This window comes from Diplotaxodon limnothrissa, linkage group LG16 (genome assembly GCF_057381915.1).
Source record: "Diplotaxodon limnothrissa isolate DT_005_m linkage group LG16, D_limnothrissa_male_GT1.1, whole genome shotgun sequence".
Lineage (NCBI taxonomy): Eukaryota > Metazoa > Chordata > Actinopteri > Cichliformes > Cichlidae > Diplotaxodon > Diplotaxodon limnothrissa.
In genome coordinates this window covers 3,885,287-3,905,665 of record NC_140611.1, presented here as the reverse complement: position 1 = coordinate 3,905,665, position 20,379 = coordinate 3,885,287, and the positions used below count along the sequence as shown (strand labels likewise).

The 20,379-nt window shown below is 40.2% G+C and overlaps 2 protein-coding genes across 3 annotated transcripts; one reads left to right on the top strand and one right to left on the bottom strand.

Annotated features, from left to right (window-relative positions):
• The first annotated feature begins 229 nt into the window (after window positions 1–229).
• On the top strand, window positions 230–2,896 carry LOC146615583 (U3 small nucleolar RNA-associated protein 14 homolog A). Its single transcript, XM_085374640.1, has one exon. The coding sequence runs from the start codon at window positions 257–259 to the stop codon at window positions 2,510–2,512; it is 2,256 nt and encodes a 751-aa protein (XP_085230766.1). The 5' UTR covers window positions 230–256; the 3' UTR covers window positions 2,513–2,896.
• Window positions 2,897–10,895: 7,999 nt separating this feature from the next.
• LOC146615582 (uncharacterized) lies at window positions 10,896–18,338 on the bottom strand. Of its 2 annotated transcripts, none has more exons than XM_085374203.1 (5): window positions 17,837–18,338; window positions 13,954–15,014; window positions 13,716–13,871; window positions 12,596–12,688; window positions 10,896–11,587 (listed from the first exon to the last, which is right to left on the bottom strand). In XM_085374203.1, the coding sequence occupies exons 2-5, from the start codon at window positions 14,983–14,985 to the stop codon at window positions 11,270–11,272; spliced, it is 1,599 nt and encodes a 532-aa protein (XP_085230329.1). In that variant the 5' UTR covers window positions 14,986–15,014; window positions 17,837–18,338; the 3' UTR covers window positions 10,896–11,269. The 2 variants fall into 2 exon arrangements, with proteins under 2 accessions (XP_085230329.1, XP_085230330.1); XM_085374204.1 differs by lacking the exon at window positions 17,837–18,338 and adding an exon at window positions 15,249–16,928.
• Between the last annotated feature and the right edge of the window lie 2,041 nt (window positions 18,339–20,379).

Here is a 20,379-nt window from a genome sequence, read left to right as displayed (position 1 = left end):
ATTATGAATTCTTAAACATGTCTCCGCATCATCGACAGGAACATTTTCATCTCGTTATTTAAGATGATATTATTGATAAAATGATAATGTACAGTGTGAAGTGGGACCCCCCCCCCAAAAAAACAAACCCCAGCATATTTTGCGACAGTGAACAACACTGTCGCAAGTTTCACGACAACAGGTTGTTTTACGGCACACGTGGGGCACGCAGTCGTCCCAGTTTAGTGCATTGAGCTCCGGCAGTTGTTGCTTCAGCATGGCTAAAGTTTCGAAAAAGAAAGCGAGTAAAAAGAAAACACGCTCCGGATGTGCGGAGCAGAGCAACGAGGGGCATCCAGACGTGATTTACGACGACGAAAAGGAGGAGGATGCGACTGATGATGATGTTACTGTTGAGGACGAAGACGGGTACGATGAACGAAAACGCCAAAAGTTGCTGGAGGCTATCGGCACTCTCAGTGGTAAGAGGAAGAAAACTCTGGGGGAGAGGTCCGAGGCGGCCGTGCATATGTCCGAATTTACGGTCAACGCAGAGGGCGAGGGCGACAAAGTCGATTTGTCGGACTTGATAGGGTCCATGAAGACAACTCCTGGACTCTCAGGCAAGAGCAAGAAGCGGCTGAAGAATTTGGAGCAAAGCAGAAAGACCATAGAGTGCCCGCTAAGCAAGCAGGAGAGCGAGAGGATAAGGAGAGATTTGGCTTTTCAGAAGGTTTCCAAAGAGGTGAGCCACTGGAAGAGTGTCATCAGACAGAATGAGAGGGCTGAGCAGCTGGTCTTCCCTCTCAATCAGGAGCATTCAGGCCCCAAGCCCATTGAGAGGGTGGTGATGGACTGGAAGGCTCAGACTCCGCTTGAGCAAGAAGTCTTCACTCTCCTGTCTGCCAACAAGCAGCCTATTAACGACCCCATTCTTACTCCCACTGAGGAGGCCTCCATGAAAGCGATGAGCCTGGAGGAAGCTAAGGTACGTCGTGCAGAGCTGCAGAAGGCCCGGGCTCTTCAGTCCTACTACGAGGCCAAGGCGAGGAGGCAAAGGAAGATCAAGAGCAAGAAATACCACAAAGTGCTGAACAAGGCCAAATCCAAGGATTTCCAGAAGCAGTTTGATGAGATGGTGAAGAGAGACCCGGCTGCTGCGCTGGAGGAGCTCAATAAGATGGAGATGGCGAGGATGCAGGAGAGGATGTCACTGAAGCACCAGAACAGCAGTAAGTGGGCCAGGTCCAAGGCCATCATGGCAAAATATGATGAAGGTGCCCGCAAAGCTATTCAGCAGCAGCTGGAAGTGAACAAAGACCTGACCCAGAAGTTGGTGACCTCACTGAACAAGGAAGAGGAGGAGACGATGGAGGAAGAAGGTAACGCAGACGTGGTGCCTGACTTTGTGAATGATGCAGAGCAAGGACTGGATTTTTCAAATCCTTGGATGACTGGAAAGCTCTCTCAAGACTGCGTGGAGAAGGAGACAAGTAATGCTGTGACTATTAGAGCTGAGGAAAATGTAGCTGAGGAAGAGGAGGTGGAGGAGACAGAAGAAGAGGTGCTACTCAGAGAATTTGATAACAGGAGGAAACGGCGTCAAGCTCAGGAAGCTGACGCACCTGTAATGCTTATGGAGGAGGAAGAGGAGGAGGAGGAAAACAAAGATGCTTCTGACAAAGAGGAAGAAGAGCTTTCAGAGTTCACAAGCCTTTTCAAAGGATTAGCAGAGGGCTGTGGAGAGGCTGACACAGCAGCTGAGCTGGAAAAGGAGCTCAAAATCAGGTGTCAAGAGGATGAAGAGCTTCTCACACAGGGCAAGGAGGCAGAGGAGGAGGAAGCCACAGATAAAGGAGCTGTTGTTCCGCAGCGTCCTCCAGCCACAGAAAACACACAAAAGACGGGCAAAAGCAGGAAGAGGAGGAAAGGGATTGAGCTGAAACAAGTTCTCACCAAGGGCGCACAGGTCCTGCAGGTTCCCTTTGCTCCCACCATCGAGGATGCAGAGGACTCGGAGGAAAAGCTGGACCAGAGGGGGCTCATTAAAGAGGCCTTCGCTGGAGATGACATCATCTCTGACTTTCTGAAGGAAAAGAGGAAGCAAGAGGATGCAGGGAAGCCTAAAGCAGTAGACCTGACACTACCTGGGTGGGGTGAGTGGGGAGGGGGAGGACTGCAGCCATCATGCAGAAAACGCAGGAAGTTCAGGAGAAAGATGACCCCACCCACACCCAGGAAAGACCAGCATCTACCAGGTGTCATTATCTCTGAGAAGAGGAGCAGCTCCATCAGGCTCCACCAGGTCAACGCGCTGCCCTTTCCCTTTGAGAGCCCCTCAGTCTTTGAGAACACCATCCGCTCTGCGCTTGGCCGCACCTGGAACACAGAGCGCACTGTCAAAAAGGTCACCAAGCCCAAGGTCGTCACCAAGCTGGGCGCCATCATCGAGCCCATGACTCGGGAGGAGCTAGTGAAGGACAAGAACGGAGCGTCTGCAGGAACCAGCAGTAGTGTGAAAAGAAAACCTTAAGAGCTTAAAAGAAGCTGTTTTGTGGACATTATTAAAACATCGCTTCACAACATTTCTTTCCCTGCTGCAGTGGAATTGATCTGTAATGTCAGAATATTTGAAGTGACTAAATATCATTAATAATTTTGTTTTATGTTTCAGGGGCTGATCTGATCAAATGGTGATGAGATCTTTTAAATGTTATATTTGTTGAGAACCCCTGAAATAATTCTTACTGGAGTTGAACTTGTGCTGTTTCACCCTGTAGTTGGAGCCCAAACTGTGAGACACACTGTAGAAAACAAATATCTCAGAATGTCGAGATGTCTGCTTTGTAACTTCTTGGAGAAAATGTGCTTTTTAATTACACTCTTATACTGACTGTTGGTGTTTTTTGTTATTTTTCCTGCCAGTTTGTATTGAATCAATCTTTTATCACCACTATGTCATGTGTGCTATAATGTCTAATCTTTACTGGAAAAGGCGATACCTGTGGTACAACACACAGGCTGGGCTCTAAAGGTTTTTCACATGAGATGAAGTGTTTGCAGATTCAGAGTCTGCACATTGTTGCTGCCAACATGTGTTTCCTGCTTCTCTTACACGAGGCTGTGAAACGTTTCGAATGTGTTGAAATGTGGTTTGTGATTTTTCTCTAATGGAGACAAATCTTTGTATATTGCAGCATATTCCCAGGTTATTGTGTGTTATACTCACCAGTTAATGTAACTGCATACAGTAAGTATGACTTTATTGATCCCAAAGGGAAATGAATATAATTATAATCATTATCATACGCATTTAAGTACTCAAGAAAAAGGTAAATAAATACTGAAACATATACAATTTATGTTACTTTATATTTCCACTGACTTCACTCGAAGCGGATGGTCTGTACTGACTCCACTACGTTTGTGTGTGAACTTTAGCTTTTGTTCTGATTATATTAAGTCCCATGAAAAGATGTTCGATTTGTTGATTTTTAAGATAATTAGAAGTTGGGCTGAAAATAGGGCTGTACATTACATTAAGAGTTAATGTGTCGTGTCACTATAAACATCATGAGCACATCGCATTGCTCTTTAAGCTATTAAGATAAGCTCAGTCTTAAACATCTAGAGTAGTAACATACAAAAGATGTTCATACATTAAGAATTCATTTAAACATACACAGGAGTGTTGCAGCTTTGTGCATTGAAACACAGCAAGTATTCAAGTAAAAGTATCAAAGCAACTGTAAAAATACTCAAGTGAAAGAGCTGCGTAGTAAATCCTACATAAATAGTAAGTATTAGCAGGTAAACCTAGTTAAGGGGTCTGTGTACACATCGTTAGATTACTAGTATTGAGGCAACAATGTAATCCATGTTGTAGCTGCTGGACTTTTATATAAAACCTTATGAGTTTACAGGGTCGTTTGTAGTTCAAAGATCCATTTTTCCTCTTAAATGTAGTCAGTGGAAGAAGGAAGTAGCATACGACAAAAGAATTAGAAATGTTGAAAGTCTATTTATGGCGCTTCTTTAAAGTATTTACTAACAGAATATTATCCTGACATCTCGTATGGTTACAGTATTCAGTCTAAATGTAGTGTAGCTTTTATTCCTTTGGGAAATTCAAGTGTTGTTAAAGCAGAGTGCACACAGCCCACAGGTGCTTTAGTATTTCATATGACAGGTACAAATGGGAGACGAATTAAAAGAGCTGATCCTGAGCCCTGCAGTAGGAGATCGGGCTGCGCTGTGGGGGCAGTTGGCTGTCCTGGTCTGTGTGGGAATGCTGCCATCTATTGTACACAAGGGTTCACTGCTCCTACAAAATGTTTGTAATCACACATTGTGTGCTTTATCGTAATGTTTCACCCGAGGTTAACAGCAGGAAGTTTCAGTATGTTAGGTCATCATCAACAAAGGAGGGAGTGTCTTTGAACTGCTGTCTTCATCTCATGTTTGTTAATGTAACACAAAGTGGGAATTTTCACACACACTCTTTCAGTACCAGTCAAAACTTCACACACTCAGGATATTTCTTTTTTTTTAAAATTATAATTCTAGTAAATGGTCACAACAATAAAAATCCAACTGAATTTATAAGTGACCTGATGTAAATGAAGTTTTCTTCACTGAACCAGGGAAGGACACCTGTGTATATTTGAGCTCACTTGTAAATAATTCTTTGGGTTAAATGTTGAGCCCACTGAGAGGAAAACGAAACCACAAACATGCCCGAAGACTGATCAGCTTCATCGGCAGTTTCACACTTTAAATTTATTATACTTAGATAATATAATCATGCAGACTCTCAGATATGTCCTCAAATTTGACTGATGGGGACATTTTACATGAAGGAAAAATCAGCTCGTCCCTGGTTCTTTCAGCTGCTCCCTTATTTCCTGTTTTTTTAAAATAAGTATATTAATTCTTAAACAGCCCTGCGACCTGTCCAGGGTGTAGCTCGCCTCTCGCCCTAACACAGCTGGGATAGCCCCCCGCGACCCTGAAAAGGATGGATGGACTGTGATGTTCTTCATGAAATGTAAGAATAAGTAAAGGCGTGGACTACAAGTAATGAAGCCGCGTGCAGCATAAAATTAAAATACAAGACAACTTAAGTCACGGTGTGAATCACACAGTTTGGTCTCAGTAACAGGTTTGGAGTTTCTTCACTGCCTCAACTGAAGAAATTTAAAGTCCAAATTTTAACCTGGTTAATTTTAAATCAGTGGTTTTGCAATTACACAAAATGATGTCGACCTCTGCACCTGTAATTTTAAGGATAATCTCAAACACCGAAAGCTTAGCTGTAGCATCCTATCGTATGATGGATTTGTACTGCAACCATCTGAATGATTTACTTCCACAGGCATCTGACTGCACTTGCCTGGTCCCATTTCATTCAGTCAGTGAGTTTGCTTATTTCTCCTGTCTGAAAGAAGAGCGTCCAATAGCAGCATTTTTACAAGTTAGAAGCTCATTTCTTCACACTCTCTTTCCCTGCTAATATTCATTTGTAAGGCCATGCAGTGGTATATCTAAAAGAAAAGCCATTACAGTTTGGTTACACCTTCACACATGGGTGAGAGTGCATGCGCTGGCACCCGACATCTCTGTATTTTTATGATAGACATTCGATTAAAGCGGAGCACTCTGTAATGGACTGTGCATCAGTTCAGGTAATGTTGTCAGCTTGTGTGTCGGCGAGGCGATGAAGAACTCGATTAGAAACCTTATAGTTACTAAATCAGTCATTCTCCAGCTCCCTCTTTATTGAGCCACTTCTTTGGGGCAATTACGACAGCTTCATACAGCTTCCAGCGATGAAAAGAGACCCAGGCCTTGGACTTACTGAAAGCTCCTGTGGCTGTAAATCAGAGATGTGGGCTTTTGAATGGAAACGGGTCCCATGATGGAATGTGATTTTCTCCATAGCACCAATTTGTGAGATCTGCTTAAATATTTGTTCAGGGACGAAGAAGTGTGTATGCCTATCAGACCGAGCACTGACGATGCAATGCCAGCTTATTGTCTTTTGCAGGGTGGTGGGATGGCTGTGAAATGTTACAGAAAAAAAGGGCTTTCTTAGATAAGACTAATTACTGCTGAGTGCCTCAGACTGCGTGTGGCTTTGTCCTGCTTTTAGCAGGAGATGTGCAGCTGCAGTTTGAGTTTACCTCATGATACAGCAGCATGAAACAATCTGATAGAGCACTCTTTCCCATTTCCCTGTAATCTAAAGCCCAACTCCATTCCCACCCTGACAGGTGTAAGATTAACTTAGTTAGGTGCAGAGGCACCCATGCGCACCAAATTAAATTAATGGAACAAATTTCCCTCCTAATTAAGATGAAAATACGTGTCAGTTATAACCTTGCTGAGCACTAATTATGTACAAATGATTTATCATCTGTTTCGTCCTGAATAGAAATAGGCTCACCTCTTCAATAGCCCCGGCTGGCTGTTAAGAGATGGGTCCTGATTAACTGTGACAGGTTGTGCTGCGGAGAAGCTGCACATCTCGGGGCCAGCCAATCAGAGACAGCCTCAACTCAGACTCTCCTCCCTTCCATTAAGCTACATTGAGTGTGCAGCTGAGCATTGCTGTGCCTCAGCTCTCCTTCTTGTTTCGCTCCCTGGAATGAAAATAGAGTATATTCCAAGAGGGCCGTTGGTTGTGGTGGTGGCGTGGAGGGGTTGCAGGTTTGCTGATGGAGGTGGATAGCATAGGGAGACTGGTAAAACCCGAACCAGCAGGTGAATCCCTCCTTAGGCTGGATTAGCTCGTTCCCCCCTAACAAGAAGGAGATGAGGCGTTTTTAACAGACCCTGTGAAATAAATTGAATAATGAAGAATGCAGCGAAGCTCATACATCAATGTTTAACGCAACGTGGTGGATAATTGCTTGAAGAACAAAAATAGTCTTGTATCACTATTTACCAACTTGAGACCAGCAGGTGGTGCAATAGGTTAAACCTGCCTTTGTAAATTCCTGTGGGTTAAAATATAAAAAATAAACAGCGCCATGGTAAAATTATAGTCTAAGCTGGATATTCCAGCTTATTTCCTCATGTCCTGCAAGCACAGATATGTTTCAGCGGGCAGCAGCACTGATTAGCATTAGAACCAGGCTCCCTTGTGATCCTAAGGACACACTGGCCAATCTGTAATCATTGTTCTGCAGGCTTGCTCACGGGGGATATGGTACACTTTGTCATTATCATTCAGTATGCCACACACATGCTGGCATTGCTTTCATGGTGCCGCCAGCAACAGGACATTAGCATTTCCTCCTCATAGTTCCAAGAATGTGCACAGACAATGATGCACCACAAATCAGGGCTCTGGTTCCATTGGATGGACATTGAAGATTTCTCTGCCTGCTGCTGCAGGAACAGAAAAGCTCCTTGTTCTGTGTCTCATTTGCTCCTGATGTGATTCTCAGCCATATAAATGTCATCATGTACAGGTGTTAGCTCCATCCATTAGGGATCATTTAACTCTGTGATTTTGGATTTTTTTACACTGTTGTTTGCTCATTAGATGTTTCATTGTTGGTAAATGTCAGACTACGTGAACCGGGGAGGTAGCAGTGATTTCTTCTTCCCAGAGCTGAGTATTTCTCCACCATACAGAGCTAAGGTAATGCACATTCAGAATCATGCCAAGCACAGAAACCAAACCCTGAACAGCATGCACATTGTATATGTATTGTCTAGCCATAACTCTTTTTTGTTTTGTTTTTTAAATTTTGAAATATTTTCCCTGATGTTAAAAAAAAAATCACAGTTTTGTACATGTTTAATCTCTCTCGGACTAAATAAACTCACACTGAACATGCAAGAATTTTTGTTGTTCATTCTTTATTGTGTCCCCAAACTTGTGACGTATATACTCTGAAAACTAGAGCAGAGGCCATTTTCTTGTTTCCCATTTGAATCCTTCACACGTGCAGTTGGTGAACACGCTCGCCAAACAGCCTCTCCCTTTTCATGACGGCTGTCCTGGGATTGGCAGATGGCACAGACAGGGAGGGGGTTAGAGGTTAATTCTAGACAACAGAGAGGTCACAAGGCCTATTATTTTTGAGATGGGACTTGCAATGGTCCAATGGGGATGACTGTTATGATCAAGGCCCAGCCCCACCTCTCCATCACCATCCACAATCAACACCACACACACGATCACTCACATTTAAAGTGAATGAGCCGACAGAGGACTAATCATGAAAAGGTCCTCAGCGCTCGGCACAGGCAGGATGATGAATTGTATCCTGCCTGTTCGGCTGTGTAACGGGGCCTCCAAGTAGCTCTTGACAGCTAATTTAAAGCTCCCTATATCCTCCTCTTACTTCCCTTTATCAATCTAATTATTAGAGTTAAGTGAGTGTCCCTTAGGACTCTCCGATAGTCCAGCACAGAACCTGCTGAGTCATCTTAGTGGATAAAAAACACACATAAAGATCAGTGTAGCAGCATGGGCTAAAGAACAGTGCGCTGCAGCCATGTGAGGAGCACACTCTGTAGGCCTGAGGGTTTTCTGAGGATTGAAGATATCAGACAGAAGTCAATTCTAATTGTATTTGTATCATTGTGAATAATAATGCAATATAATATTATCAAAAGATAAGCAATGAATGGATTCTAGTACTTCTAATGGTGACTGCAAACCTGATATGTGTCATGACCTGATGGTAAGCACACACACAATGTAAGTACTTTTAACTCAGTTTCACTCAATATTGTACAAAGTATGAAGTAAATAAATAAAGATGTGTTGTCCTGCTTTGAAAAAGCATTGTTTTAAATTTACATAAAAATGGTCTAAATAATAATAATGATAATAATAATAATAATAATATAATAATAATAATAATAATAATAATAATAATAATAATTATTATTATTATTATTATTATTATTATTATTATTATTATCTGAGACTTTTTAGAGCTGTACTGTTGCTTCAGCAAACTGAGAACGTATTCAGGGCTCGACTAAGAAATTGCTGCTTTTGATCTTTAGGAGTGTTTTAAAGAAATAACAGAGAAATATTAGCTGTAACTCACATTTATGTCTTTGCGTGTATTTAAGTATAATAATGAGACCTTCAGTAGTACAGCATTAATGTTTAGGAGTCACGGCTGTTTTTATACACAATAATAATATATATATATATTTTTGTTCACTGGAGTGTGTGATCAGTTTCATTTATCACTTACAAATGTATCTTCAAATGAAACCAGCTATTTATCTGTTTATTTATTTATATTTTATATTTCTAAAATGTATATTTCACAGTTACATATTACTGTAATAAACCATCACATCCGGTTATTTCACAACTTAAGGCAGCAGTAAACATAGTAGTGTGACTGTTTACCTTTTAATATTCAATAACATAGTTGGTGGAAGTTGAAGAGGATCATTTCTATTTAGTTTGGTCTTCCATAAAACTGCCGGGCAAGCAGCACCTCCTCACATTTTTTAACAAAGTGTAAAGCAGCGAGCATCACTCGTGATTCTTACCAGCCGAGGTGGCCATGCTTGTTTTGTGTTTTCCAGTAAATTCCTGCGATGTTGTGCCTGTTTCGGTGGGATTTTTCAGTTCGATCAGTTTAATGTGTGAATGAATCTAAGAAGATTAACCTGGCTTACGTGCTGCAGCTTGTTAAAGGAAATGCGTGTGTTTAGAACAAATATAGATTCAATCCGCGCTTAATATATTCGTGTAAAGACACATTTGGATTTTTGTTGCTAATACTGATTTGATTTTGTTACAGTCAGATTTTCGCAGATAAATTTTTTTTGCAGTATACTTAAAGAAATGAATACTTTTTTCAACTTTTTAACTACACTCAAAAAAATAAAACATTAGATTTACTTAAAAAAGTTATGTCAAGTGGTTCCACACAACTGCTTTAAGTAACTTTTAAGAAATGTTGTTACTTAGTTTGAACTCAATACTGTTAAGTTAGATTTACGTAAGTGTATTGGCTAAATGTAACTTAATTGCAATGCTTAGCTGATACTTATCTTTGTTGCTTTAAGCCTACATAACTTGTTTAGGCAATATCTTTGTAATACTGTTACTTAGCTGGTACATAACTTTTCTGCTTTAGAAGGACATAACCTGGTTAGGTAGTATCTTTGTAAAACTGTTATGTAGCTGCTACATAACTTTGTTACTTTTGAATTATATAAAATTGTTAAGTAATTTCTATTCAATACAATTACAAATAAATCATTTACACTGGTTACTTCCATACAAAATAGCAAAGTTTCTTAAAAGTTACTTAAAGCAGTTATGTGGAACCACTTGACATAACATTTTTAAGTAAATCTTAGGGAGATCTTTTAGGAAGAAATGAAGACAGCACCCAAATTATCAAACACAATCCTGCCTTTAATAAGCACATTCAGTGCATATAAAATACTTTTTTCCAAGCACAACAGCTTAACACAAAGTGCAATCAATGCAACTTGTTACAAATTCCAAGTGAATATTTTGTGCAGAAAATGTAGATCAGTATAAAGTGCTAACCAACTTGTCGTCAAACTAAAATGATTAAAAAAAATGATCCAACAAAGTCCTGTCTTTACTAAGCACATTCAGTGCATATTAAATACTTGTTGACAGACCGAAAAGACTGTAGAGCCGTAGCTTAACACAAAGTGCAATCAATGCAGACAACTTGTTACAACTTTAACTAAATACTTTGTGCATAAAACAATATTTTACTTCAAAGATCAGTGAAGTGCTAACCAACTTGTCTTTCAACTGGTCCAGAAAGCATCCAAATTATCAAAAAAAATCCTACATTTTACAGGACGTTTCAGGAATTATTTTCAAACACTGATAAGCATGAAAGAGCAAACTAAACTCATTTAAAACAGTGAAAATTGGCTGTTTTGTTCAAAAACTGTACTGTAAAACAGTGCTACTCAGTTTTTCAAGTTATGGTTACATCCCAAGTTGCAGACAGCTGCCAAATGTCACATTCTTTGAAATATCAAATCACAGCGGCCTAACCGCTAGAACTTTTTAAAATGTCTGTCATTTTCTGTATGTTGTCAAGTAGCAGTAGAAGAAGTGCAACACCAATTTTTTAAGTAACAGTATTTTGCTAAAATGCAAATGAACATTATTGTTCTCTAAAACTGGTGAATGTTCCCAAGAAACAGTACTGACAATGAAAAAAAGTGTTTATGAACAACTTAACTATACCTGAACGTAAAGCATTCAAACTAAGTTAAGCAATAAGGGCCTCCCGCTTCCTCCTCTTTATTCAAGGAGTTTGTTTCTGAGCACTTGAACTTTGTTTGATAGCTTCTTAGCATCAAGTCCCATCAGTACTTTCTGAAAAAACTCAAAAGTGTACCTGAGGTTGGATGGGTAGCTCATGTTTAAAGTGTAGATCAGGCCGAACAACAACACAACAGCAGTGGCAACATCAGGAAGATCTCTGAGCACAGCGACACCCTCAATTATGATACCAATGTCTTCTGCCGGGTCAAGGTCACGCTCTCCTTCTGGTTTGATGACGTAGATGCCAATGAGCGTCTTCTCCATTTCACTTTCGGCCTCATGGAAGTCCACATCCTAAAAAAATTAATAAGTAAATAAACATAATAATACAAGTTGCAGGGTTTCATATCAATTAAAGGGATATTCCACCCAAAGTGGAAATTTGTCTATTACCATAAATTGCCAAGAGTTAGATAAGTGAGAAAAAAGCATTTTGTAACCAGCACAGTACATTTCTGATCTTATACCCATTGTTCCTGGTGAGCTCAATAATCATGTCGACTGCAAATGAAAAGTAAAAAGTAACACAACGGATTTGCAGGAGGAGGCGATTTAGACTTGGGCCTACATTACGGTTACGCCAAAGCACCCTGTAACCCGCCATGGCATAGCACTTGGATACAACAACAGTGGTTGAAAAAGCCTCTGGTTTCCATAAATAAACACATATTCGAATATCCATGCACCATGCAGCGGCGGCTTACAGTGTTGTATGTGGTAACCATAATGTATTCCCAAGTCTAAATCTACTCCTCCAAATCCTTCAAGTTACTTATTACTTTTCATTTAAAGTCGACATGATTATTGAGCTCACCAGGAATAATTCGTACCATTAAAGAGTCATTTGCAACCAAAATGCTTATAGTTCCCATTCACTCCATTTTTTAAATGCTAGGCAAAAGCAAATAGACTGCTGCCGGATCAGGAGAATTATTGCACTGGTTACAAAATTATTTTTTCTCACTTATCTTACTCTGGGTAATATGGTAATAGACCAATTTTCACTTTGGGGTGGAATATCCCTTTAAGCTGCAAAACAGTAGACAGCTCAGAGCGAGATGAGAGGTGTTGGTCCATCATCTAGATTACACAGCAGAACAACAAAGCAGAAAGACAGTACACTCAGCCCACATTACACCCCAACTGTAATGGCAAGGGTCACTCCCGCATAAGCTTGTGCTTTTATATCTCCAATAATGTTCTAATTTTAACTTTTTGTTATAATCTAATGAATGTGTGTGAGGAAAAATTACCGTCAGTTAAATTTTTATTACTGGAAATTGTTTCTATTTGATTACTTGCCTGATATTCTTTGATCAAGCTGTTCGGATCTTCATTGAGGTAGACTGCAAGTCCTTTCAGCGTACACACTCTTCTCATTGCAACTGTGTCGTTCTGTAAAACATAAAAGCAAATTTTACTTAGCTAAACTTTAAAGACATTTTCAGTTAACTTCAGCAAAATAAATGTATATAATGCTTTGAGAAAAAAAGTCCATGACACACTACAGAAGAACAACAAAATTTAAAATAAAAAAAAGTTAAGGAAAGAAGGAACATTATCATTTGAAAAAATGTGACGAGCAAAAAAAGGTAACCACAGGATCCCAAAAAAAAAAAACAGAAACCCGACCAAAAACAGCAGCATGAAGAATCCAGTGAGGAAGAGGATGAACAAGAGGTCACACCAAAGCCAGCCTGAACAGAGGATTTTTTTTTTTAAAGTAAACCACTGAGTCCACTGATCTAAGGCTTAGGAGGAGAGTTCCAGAGTTTGGGGGCCACAGCAGCAATGATCTGTCACTTTTGGTCTTTAGACTGTTGTGCACTACCAGGCTTTGATCACTGGACCTCAGGGACCTTCTGGGGGTGTTGGGACTGAGAAGATCTCCATTGTATGATGGTGCTTGTCCATGTAAGGCCCTAAGGACCAGAACCAGGATCTTGAAATGAACCTTGAAGTTGACCAGCAGCCAGTGACGCTGGAAGAGAAGCGGGGTGACGTGGGTGTGTTTGGAGGACTTGAACAGGAGGTTTTGCAAGGACAAATGAAAAAACAGTTGTAGTACTAAGCTCAGAGACCTCCCTTTATCCCGTCTTGGTTTGAAAGGTGCCTGATGGCAGTTTATTCTAGCTTCAGCTTTTCTACTGTAAATGCCAAAATTCTCCCCAGGGAGCCGCGGCAAATCCCGTTTTGGAAACGCTACTGTCCTGTAAAAACAGCTTTTAATTCTGGCAATTTTTTTTATAAAGTATCCAAATCAACTTAAAACTTTATTACTGTGACAACACTATCATGAAAAGGACAAAGAATAAACAATCCCATAATACCAACATTAAACTTTACCTTACAATAGAAGGAGACAACAAAATCATATGTATTAAAAGAGGGAATGAAGCATTGAAAAAAATTAATTCCAAACCTCATCAATTGCAGCCATGATTTCTGTGATCTTGCATCCAGATGTTCCTCCCTTGTTTCTGAAGACTTTGGTCAGTTTGGTTGTGTTGTTGTCCAGCTGTGCCATAAATGTGGATGTTAGCGGGATCGTAGTGATGCGCTGGAATTCAGCATTTATCTGTAAAATAAACAAATGTTTAGCGTGATGGGTTTAAAATATTGCATGTGGAGTGCATTTGCAGATCAACTGATTCAGTTACCTCACGTGGAGAAAAAAGAGCTGGCCATCGGCTTTTAAAGTCAGCTACGAAGGGCATGTCCTGAAGAATTTCTTGCCTCCGGTGAGGAAAGGTTTGGGCCATTTTTGCTTTGATGGTTTCATTGTTGTTCTTCTTCTTGAACTCTGAAAGCAGCACCAACCTTTCTTCTTCCTGACTCTCTCGGGTTTCTCCAGCTGGATAATCAGGGCAGAAATTCACCTCTGCTCTCCTGGGTTTCTTGACTTGGTTGGGATGCACATTACTGTTCCCTCTTCTTTTGAGAGAATTGATGACCAACTCACTACACCCTAAGTTCTTCAGTTTTCCACGATAGTTTGACATTTTATACTTCAAACTGATCTTCCATGCAGAAAATCCAGTTTCTGAACCCTTCTCTTTCAAGCATGGATGCTTTACAACCAAAGCTTGGCAAACATCACTAAGATTGCTGTCTGAAGGGTAAGCTTTGTACTTCATAATTTCTGAAGACAAGCTCTCTAAAATGTCAGACTTGAGCTTTGGTTTTAGGGTTAAAAGTGTTCCATTGGCTTGGAATTCCTGGTTGCCTTTTGTCAATTGCAGCTCTACATCGAAGCTAAACTCAGGTATGCGAAAGTCCAGTGGCCAGGCTTCTGATCGCAGCGTGGAGTTTGCTGAGCTCGAGGAGCTTGATGACCTGGATTCTGGCGATGACAGTATATCTGTGTCATAATCAGGGTTGTGGCCAGAGCAGGGGCTACCCAAGTTAAATGAGGACACACTGCTTTCATTACTACCAGTGGATGTTTCTGGAACACCTGTTTTAATCACTTTTATTTTGTCCATGTCTTTTAGATCAAATGTGGATGTCATGTTAAGGAACTGATTAAAATCTGTGTCCATGTACTGCAATCTGAACTGTTCAGAAACTCCGCACTGATTTTCAATCTCCGCTTTGAGCTCGTTAACATTCTTTGGTATCCCCAAAGGAAGGGTTAACTTGAGTGCGTTGTTCTCCCCCAGGATTATCAGAAGCTTTGTTGGGGCTGTCATTTCTGATGTCCCAATCTCCAACTGTTACTCTAAAAAATAAGTGCAAGAACATGAGCAGGTGGTTCCCAAACTTCAGTACATGTTACATTTTTTTAGTGGTATTCAGAATTTTGCAGCACAATTTTTTTTCTAGTATTTTTACAAGGCTTGAAACATATCCGAGTAGATTTAAGTTCTGGTCCAACTATTTTTAAGAACCAAACTTTGAGAAGAACTGCTATACAGCACAAAAATTAAATCGGCAACATGGACATTAAAATTACCTGAACAGTGTATGTATCTCTTTAATGTAACCATGCGAGAAGCTCCGACTTGGTAGTCACAAAGTGGATAACAATCCACCAGATCCTCATGTGCAACAAGAGAAATTTCCTTTGGAGATGGGTCAATTTTGAAGGATCCATAGTGTTCAGTGTACCACGAGCTCAGTTTTTTTACTATAAACACCAACGAATCTGCCAAAATACACATCTGCAGGATTTCAGCAAACTCTGGCAGACCCCCCAGTGATCCATGTACTATTAACATGCCCTTCCTGTAGTAGATGCCTGCAACAGACACACTCTGGGCAAGGCTAACTACAGCTGTGTCAGGGTACTTTTCAGCAAGACAATGTGCAATTTCACGTTTGAGAAGTTCTACTGGGACTGCCGAGACTCGTGAAACCTCAAAAGTGGCTTTGCTACAGCCTGATGAATGCATGTAATGGCCAATCATGAGCTGGTGTTTGGTTGACAAAGACAGGGTTATGTTTTTGAAGCAGTTTGTGTGTCTAGCAACTTTTTTAAAAAATGTGTGCTTTGCCTCGAATCTGATTGTCCATAATAAGGCAAGTGGACCAAAATGGCGAATTATTGAGGGATAATGAGCCAGAAAGTGATGTTTTGGCAATGGTCTTCTATCTGGGCATACTTCTTTGTACCTTTGATGGTGGTCTAAAATCTTACTCTCCAGGTATGCAACTGAGTCACTGTTATGAACAGGACACACAACAAGCTCAACAATATCCTTCAAATCTAGTAGAAGTTCCCAAGCTGGTTCGTTTTCAGGTATGTGTTGTCCAATAATAAGTGGCAGAAGTCTTAGTAAACACCAATTTTCATGTGCATTGCCACCAACAGTTTTTTTACTAAGAAAATTGTGAGGCAATTTCTGAGGGCGATTAGTCTGATCCCCTCCTTTGTAGGGAAATGACTGAACAAGTCTATTTAGATTTTCAAAAGTGATGTACTTCTTGCCTATTAGTATTCGAAGGCACTCAGCTATCTCAAAAGGCACAATACCTTCAAAAAGGTCATGTGCAAGATCAGGGGGGAATCCTGTAGTGACCTTGAAGAAAGACAGACTGTCTGCTAAGACACACGAGCTTTTCACACCACAACAAGCTACCCCTGTCTCACGTGCAGTTGCTATGTGTACACGATGGAGCTCCTCAGTTCTCAGAGAAAAGTCACTATTTGTAGCTTTTGATTCAATTTCTGAGCGTGTAGCAGTACAAAACCTGCAAAAGTAATCTCCAGAAAAACTTTCCACAAAACCGGCCAATCCATGAGCTCCGAGGCTGTCTGCCACTACATATTGGACAGTGCCTTTAAAGTTGACCCCTAAATTGTCAATGAACACTCCCTGCTGCTCTAAAATGACAAGGTCTTGCAAAAGTGGCTCAAATATTTTTGAATAGCCAAAGGTCCTAAGGTCCTCACTTTTGCACAAGAGAGCCAAATAAATAGAAGAGAGGGATGAATGACTACCTGGTGGCAAGTTACCTAAAATCCAGTAAACTGAGCAAAGTTTATGCTTTTTCCGTGATGTCCCCAATGGATTGCAAATTTCGAAATCATCAACATAAAGACAAATAGAGATTCTTAGTTCACCGCCTGAGAAAAACTCATTATTTTGAAAATGTAGACCATCTTTATATGATGTATACTTTTCCTTATTTACAAAAGGATTCGGATTGTGGCTAGTGACAAATTTGTTCAGTATGTTTTCTTGTTTAAATATCTGCTGTAATGATTTTAGAATAGGAATATACTGAAAGGTCCTCTTGCTTTGGGAGTCGAGAATGTATTCAATTGGATCAATTACTTCAAAATGTTTTCTGTAATACTGTCTGCGTTTGAAGGCAGTGGCAAGTGTGCCGTCCTTTTCTATGGCTTTTAACAAAGGGTTAAAAGAAACTGCCTTTGTCAGTTCTTCAATAACAGGCTGGTCTAGACAAAGGTTATGATTCTTGAGTATGTCTACAATTACTTGATTTGTCAAAGGCACTGATGCACAGCTTATCAGGTAGTGCAATTCTGAAAGCAACTCGTCAATTGCTATGCTGGGAACATGAAAATAGTTTTCCAACTTAAGTAAAAGAGATGCAAAATTAAGTTCTATTACATTTGCCAAATCTTCAGTCTCACTTGTAGTTGTATCGTGATCAATATTTGCACTTATGTCCTCTTCTACAATAGTGTCTGTACTGTCATCAGCTGATGTTTGGCCTACAATAGTGTTAGCAATACCGATTTTAAAGTCTTTTAAGGTATAAGGATTGTGTTTCCTATTTCGATGAGACTTGAATGTACCATAGATATTTGTTTTGAAAGAACAACCCTCAAACATGCAATGCACAGTCTCGTTACATTTTAGATGGTTGTTAATGTGAGAAAAATACTCCTGCTCCGAAGCTATGTTGCAGCAGGAACACAAATGGCAGTTAAATGTTGCCAAACTCACAGACTTGTCTAGAGTTCTTTGGGTATGTGATCTGCTTAAGTGGCTATGTAGAGCATTCCATGTTTTGAAAACACAGACACAATCAGAATAGGCACATGGATACTGCTGTCTACTATGAACTAACCTGTAGTGTTTTAATAACAGAGCTCGTGATGACACCACTTTTTTGCACAATTTGCACTGCCACATCAACGTATCTGGGGGAGAAGCACAAAAGACATTTTCATTACACTGTCCCTGAAAAAACTAAATAATTTGCACATTGTTAATGTTTCATATTAATCAGTTTTATTTTTAATATTGTATGCTACAACAATGAATTTATTGATCTACATCATCACCACTGCATATTGTGTAAATGTGTGTGTAATCTGACATTAAAAGTCGAGTGAGAAATCCCATGGACATTGTACAACATTAATGCAGTTCATCTTACACCAGCTTACTAAATGCTTTCTGCAAGCTACATCAAAACGTAAGCTGAAATATTAGACAGAAAATACACCCTAACCTGTCTGCTAGCGAGGAGCGCTTCTCCACTGTTGTTGGCTAAAGTGCAACGCAGTCAGGCGTCCGAGTATAAACTTGGCGCGAAAGTGCGTGCCGGACCGAATGCGCTGCCTGTACCGACGCATACCGACGCTAGCGCTACACTACATTTGGGCTGAAAACAGAGCTTTGCTATTGCAATGGAGTCCCCTCCAAAATCATTTGGAAACTCACGTGCAGCAAGTCCACGTTAGCAAACCTTTACCGGGCAAAACCCTGCCTGTACTCTTTTCTTAGTAGCACTTGCGACATTAACTGACGTGTGAACATATATATGTAGACGGGCTTTACAAGAAAAATGACTTCTTACCTGATTTTTGGACAAAAATGCGGCTGAACCAGTCCACATGGCGAAGAAATAGCAAGCTTGAGAAAGAGGGTGGTGCGCATGCGCATTGGCCCTTATTTAGGCGGGCTCTGCACGCAGCAGTATGTGCAGAGGGACAAACCTGTGAATTTACTCAACAATGTTACGTTGACACAGTTCAATGACTTTGTGTAACAACAAAAAGTAACAACATTTCATTAAATTTGCACAAACACTTTAAGGATTTTTGCAAAATCGAGTTTATTAAGAACAAACAACAAAATCTACTTTAGTAAAAGCAGAGATAGGCTGAGTTCATTTTTTTGAGTGTATCCTTCATCCTACATAATGCTCTTTGTTTCTTGTAAGAAAGGGCTGAGATCTCAGTAGTGATTAATGGAGGTTAATTGCACATGATGAGATCATGGTGTGGTGTAATTCATGTGAAAACATAGGAGAAGACATTAGTGGCACTTGGTCAGGTGGCAAATCAGCTGTCCACTGAGTGGGCTCTTGAAATGCTCGTTGAGATGGAGGACATGTGGGGGAGTGGGGATAGGTGTCAATCCTGAGCTTGAGGCTACACCAATGTGGAACTTCAAGGCAAATGAGGGGCAGAAACTGGAATTAATGCCACATAAGAGGCTGAGACTCTGGGCCATATTGCATGTGACTGGAGCAGGTCTTTTATGCTCATAGCGCCTGTGGCAATGGAGAAAAGTGCTTAAGCATGGTGAGACATTTTTTCTATAAAAGGACTGCAAATGGATTGAAGCACATTTGGTTCAGATTGTGTTTTTCTCATGGTGCACTTGACTAGTGTCTTCCAGGAGCTGGTTAGATGCATTATGGGTCTGGAGACGTTGTACACCCCTCTCACCTTCTGAACCTCCCTCCAAGATGTCTCAGACGATTGTCTGTCTTTGAGGCAATTAGCTGAGTTTTAAAAATCATTAGTGTGCATGTTGTGTAACTTAAATGTTTTCATTTAAACCATCCTTTGAATATTCTGCGAACTGTTTCCACATAAAAACAAATGTGCAAATAAATAAAGTTTATTAATAACATTACACGCATAGTTACAAAACATTAAAAGGATTTGTTAAATAGCACATGCTGGACTCTGACACTCCAAGGAGCTCAGTGAAGACCCAAAAGGATGATTAAATTTATACCACAAATAAATTGAACTGAACTTCACGTCAATCAAACCTCCCAAAATATCTAGAAATGATAGAGGACACAACTTTGCTGGACTCAGTGAAGGTACAGCACTCTTTTCAACCACGTGAGCACTACCAATTACTGCTTAGTGTAGTACAGTCCAGTTTATCATATAGGACTCGTGTTTAATTCTAATTTGAGTTTATTCCAGGATTTTAGTAAATATATTAACAAACAATTTCCCTCAGTTCAACATTTTTTCAGCGTTAAGCTTTCTACAGGTATTTTTTTAAAGATCCATAGCATGTAGACTCCAGTTAACAGATAGAGTTAAGTGCTATAGTTGACAAGAGAGCATGGCAAGCCTCTTTCTGTTAAAACCATTGTGTACCTAGGTATAATCCCCAAAACACCATCATGAGTTGCAGGTCTCAGTATGCTGATTACAAAATAGCATAAATGAGGATTAAGAGTAATCCATAGCGCATGGTGACTTTCTCACTTTTTCATTACTGTAAGCCAATCACACCACAAAACAAATCAATAAAATAAATAAATACAAAATTAAGTGTACGTGTATATGTGAGGATTCTTTTGAGTGGATAAAAACTAGAGTACAACGCTGAGCTGGGTATTGGGGCTGTTAT

Excerpts from the sequence above, each read along its gene's own strand:
- LOC146615583 (XM_085374640.1), top strand. The coding sequence starts at position 257 with ATGGCTAAAGTTTCGAAAAAGAAAGCGAGTAAAAAGAAAACACGCTCC.
- LOC146615582 (XM_085374203.1), bottom strand. The coding sequence starts at position 14,985 with ATGACAGCCCCAACAAAGCTTCTGATAATCCTGGGGGAGAACAACGCA. Across the intron at positions 13,872-13,953 it reads CTCTTTTTTCTCCACGTGAG|ATAAATGCTGAATTCCAGCG; the intron begins GTAACTGAATCA and ends TTTATTTTACAG. Across the intron at positions 12,689-13,715 it reads TCATGGCTGCAATTGATGAG|AACGACACAGTTGCAATGAG; the intron begins GTTTGGAATTAA and ends TATGTTTTACAG.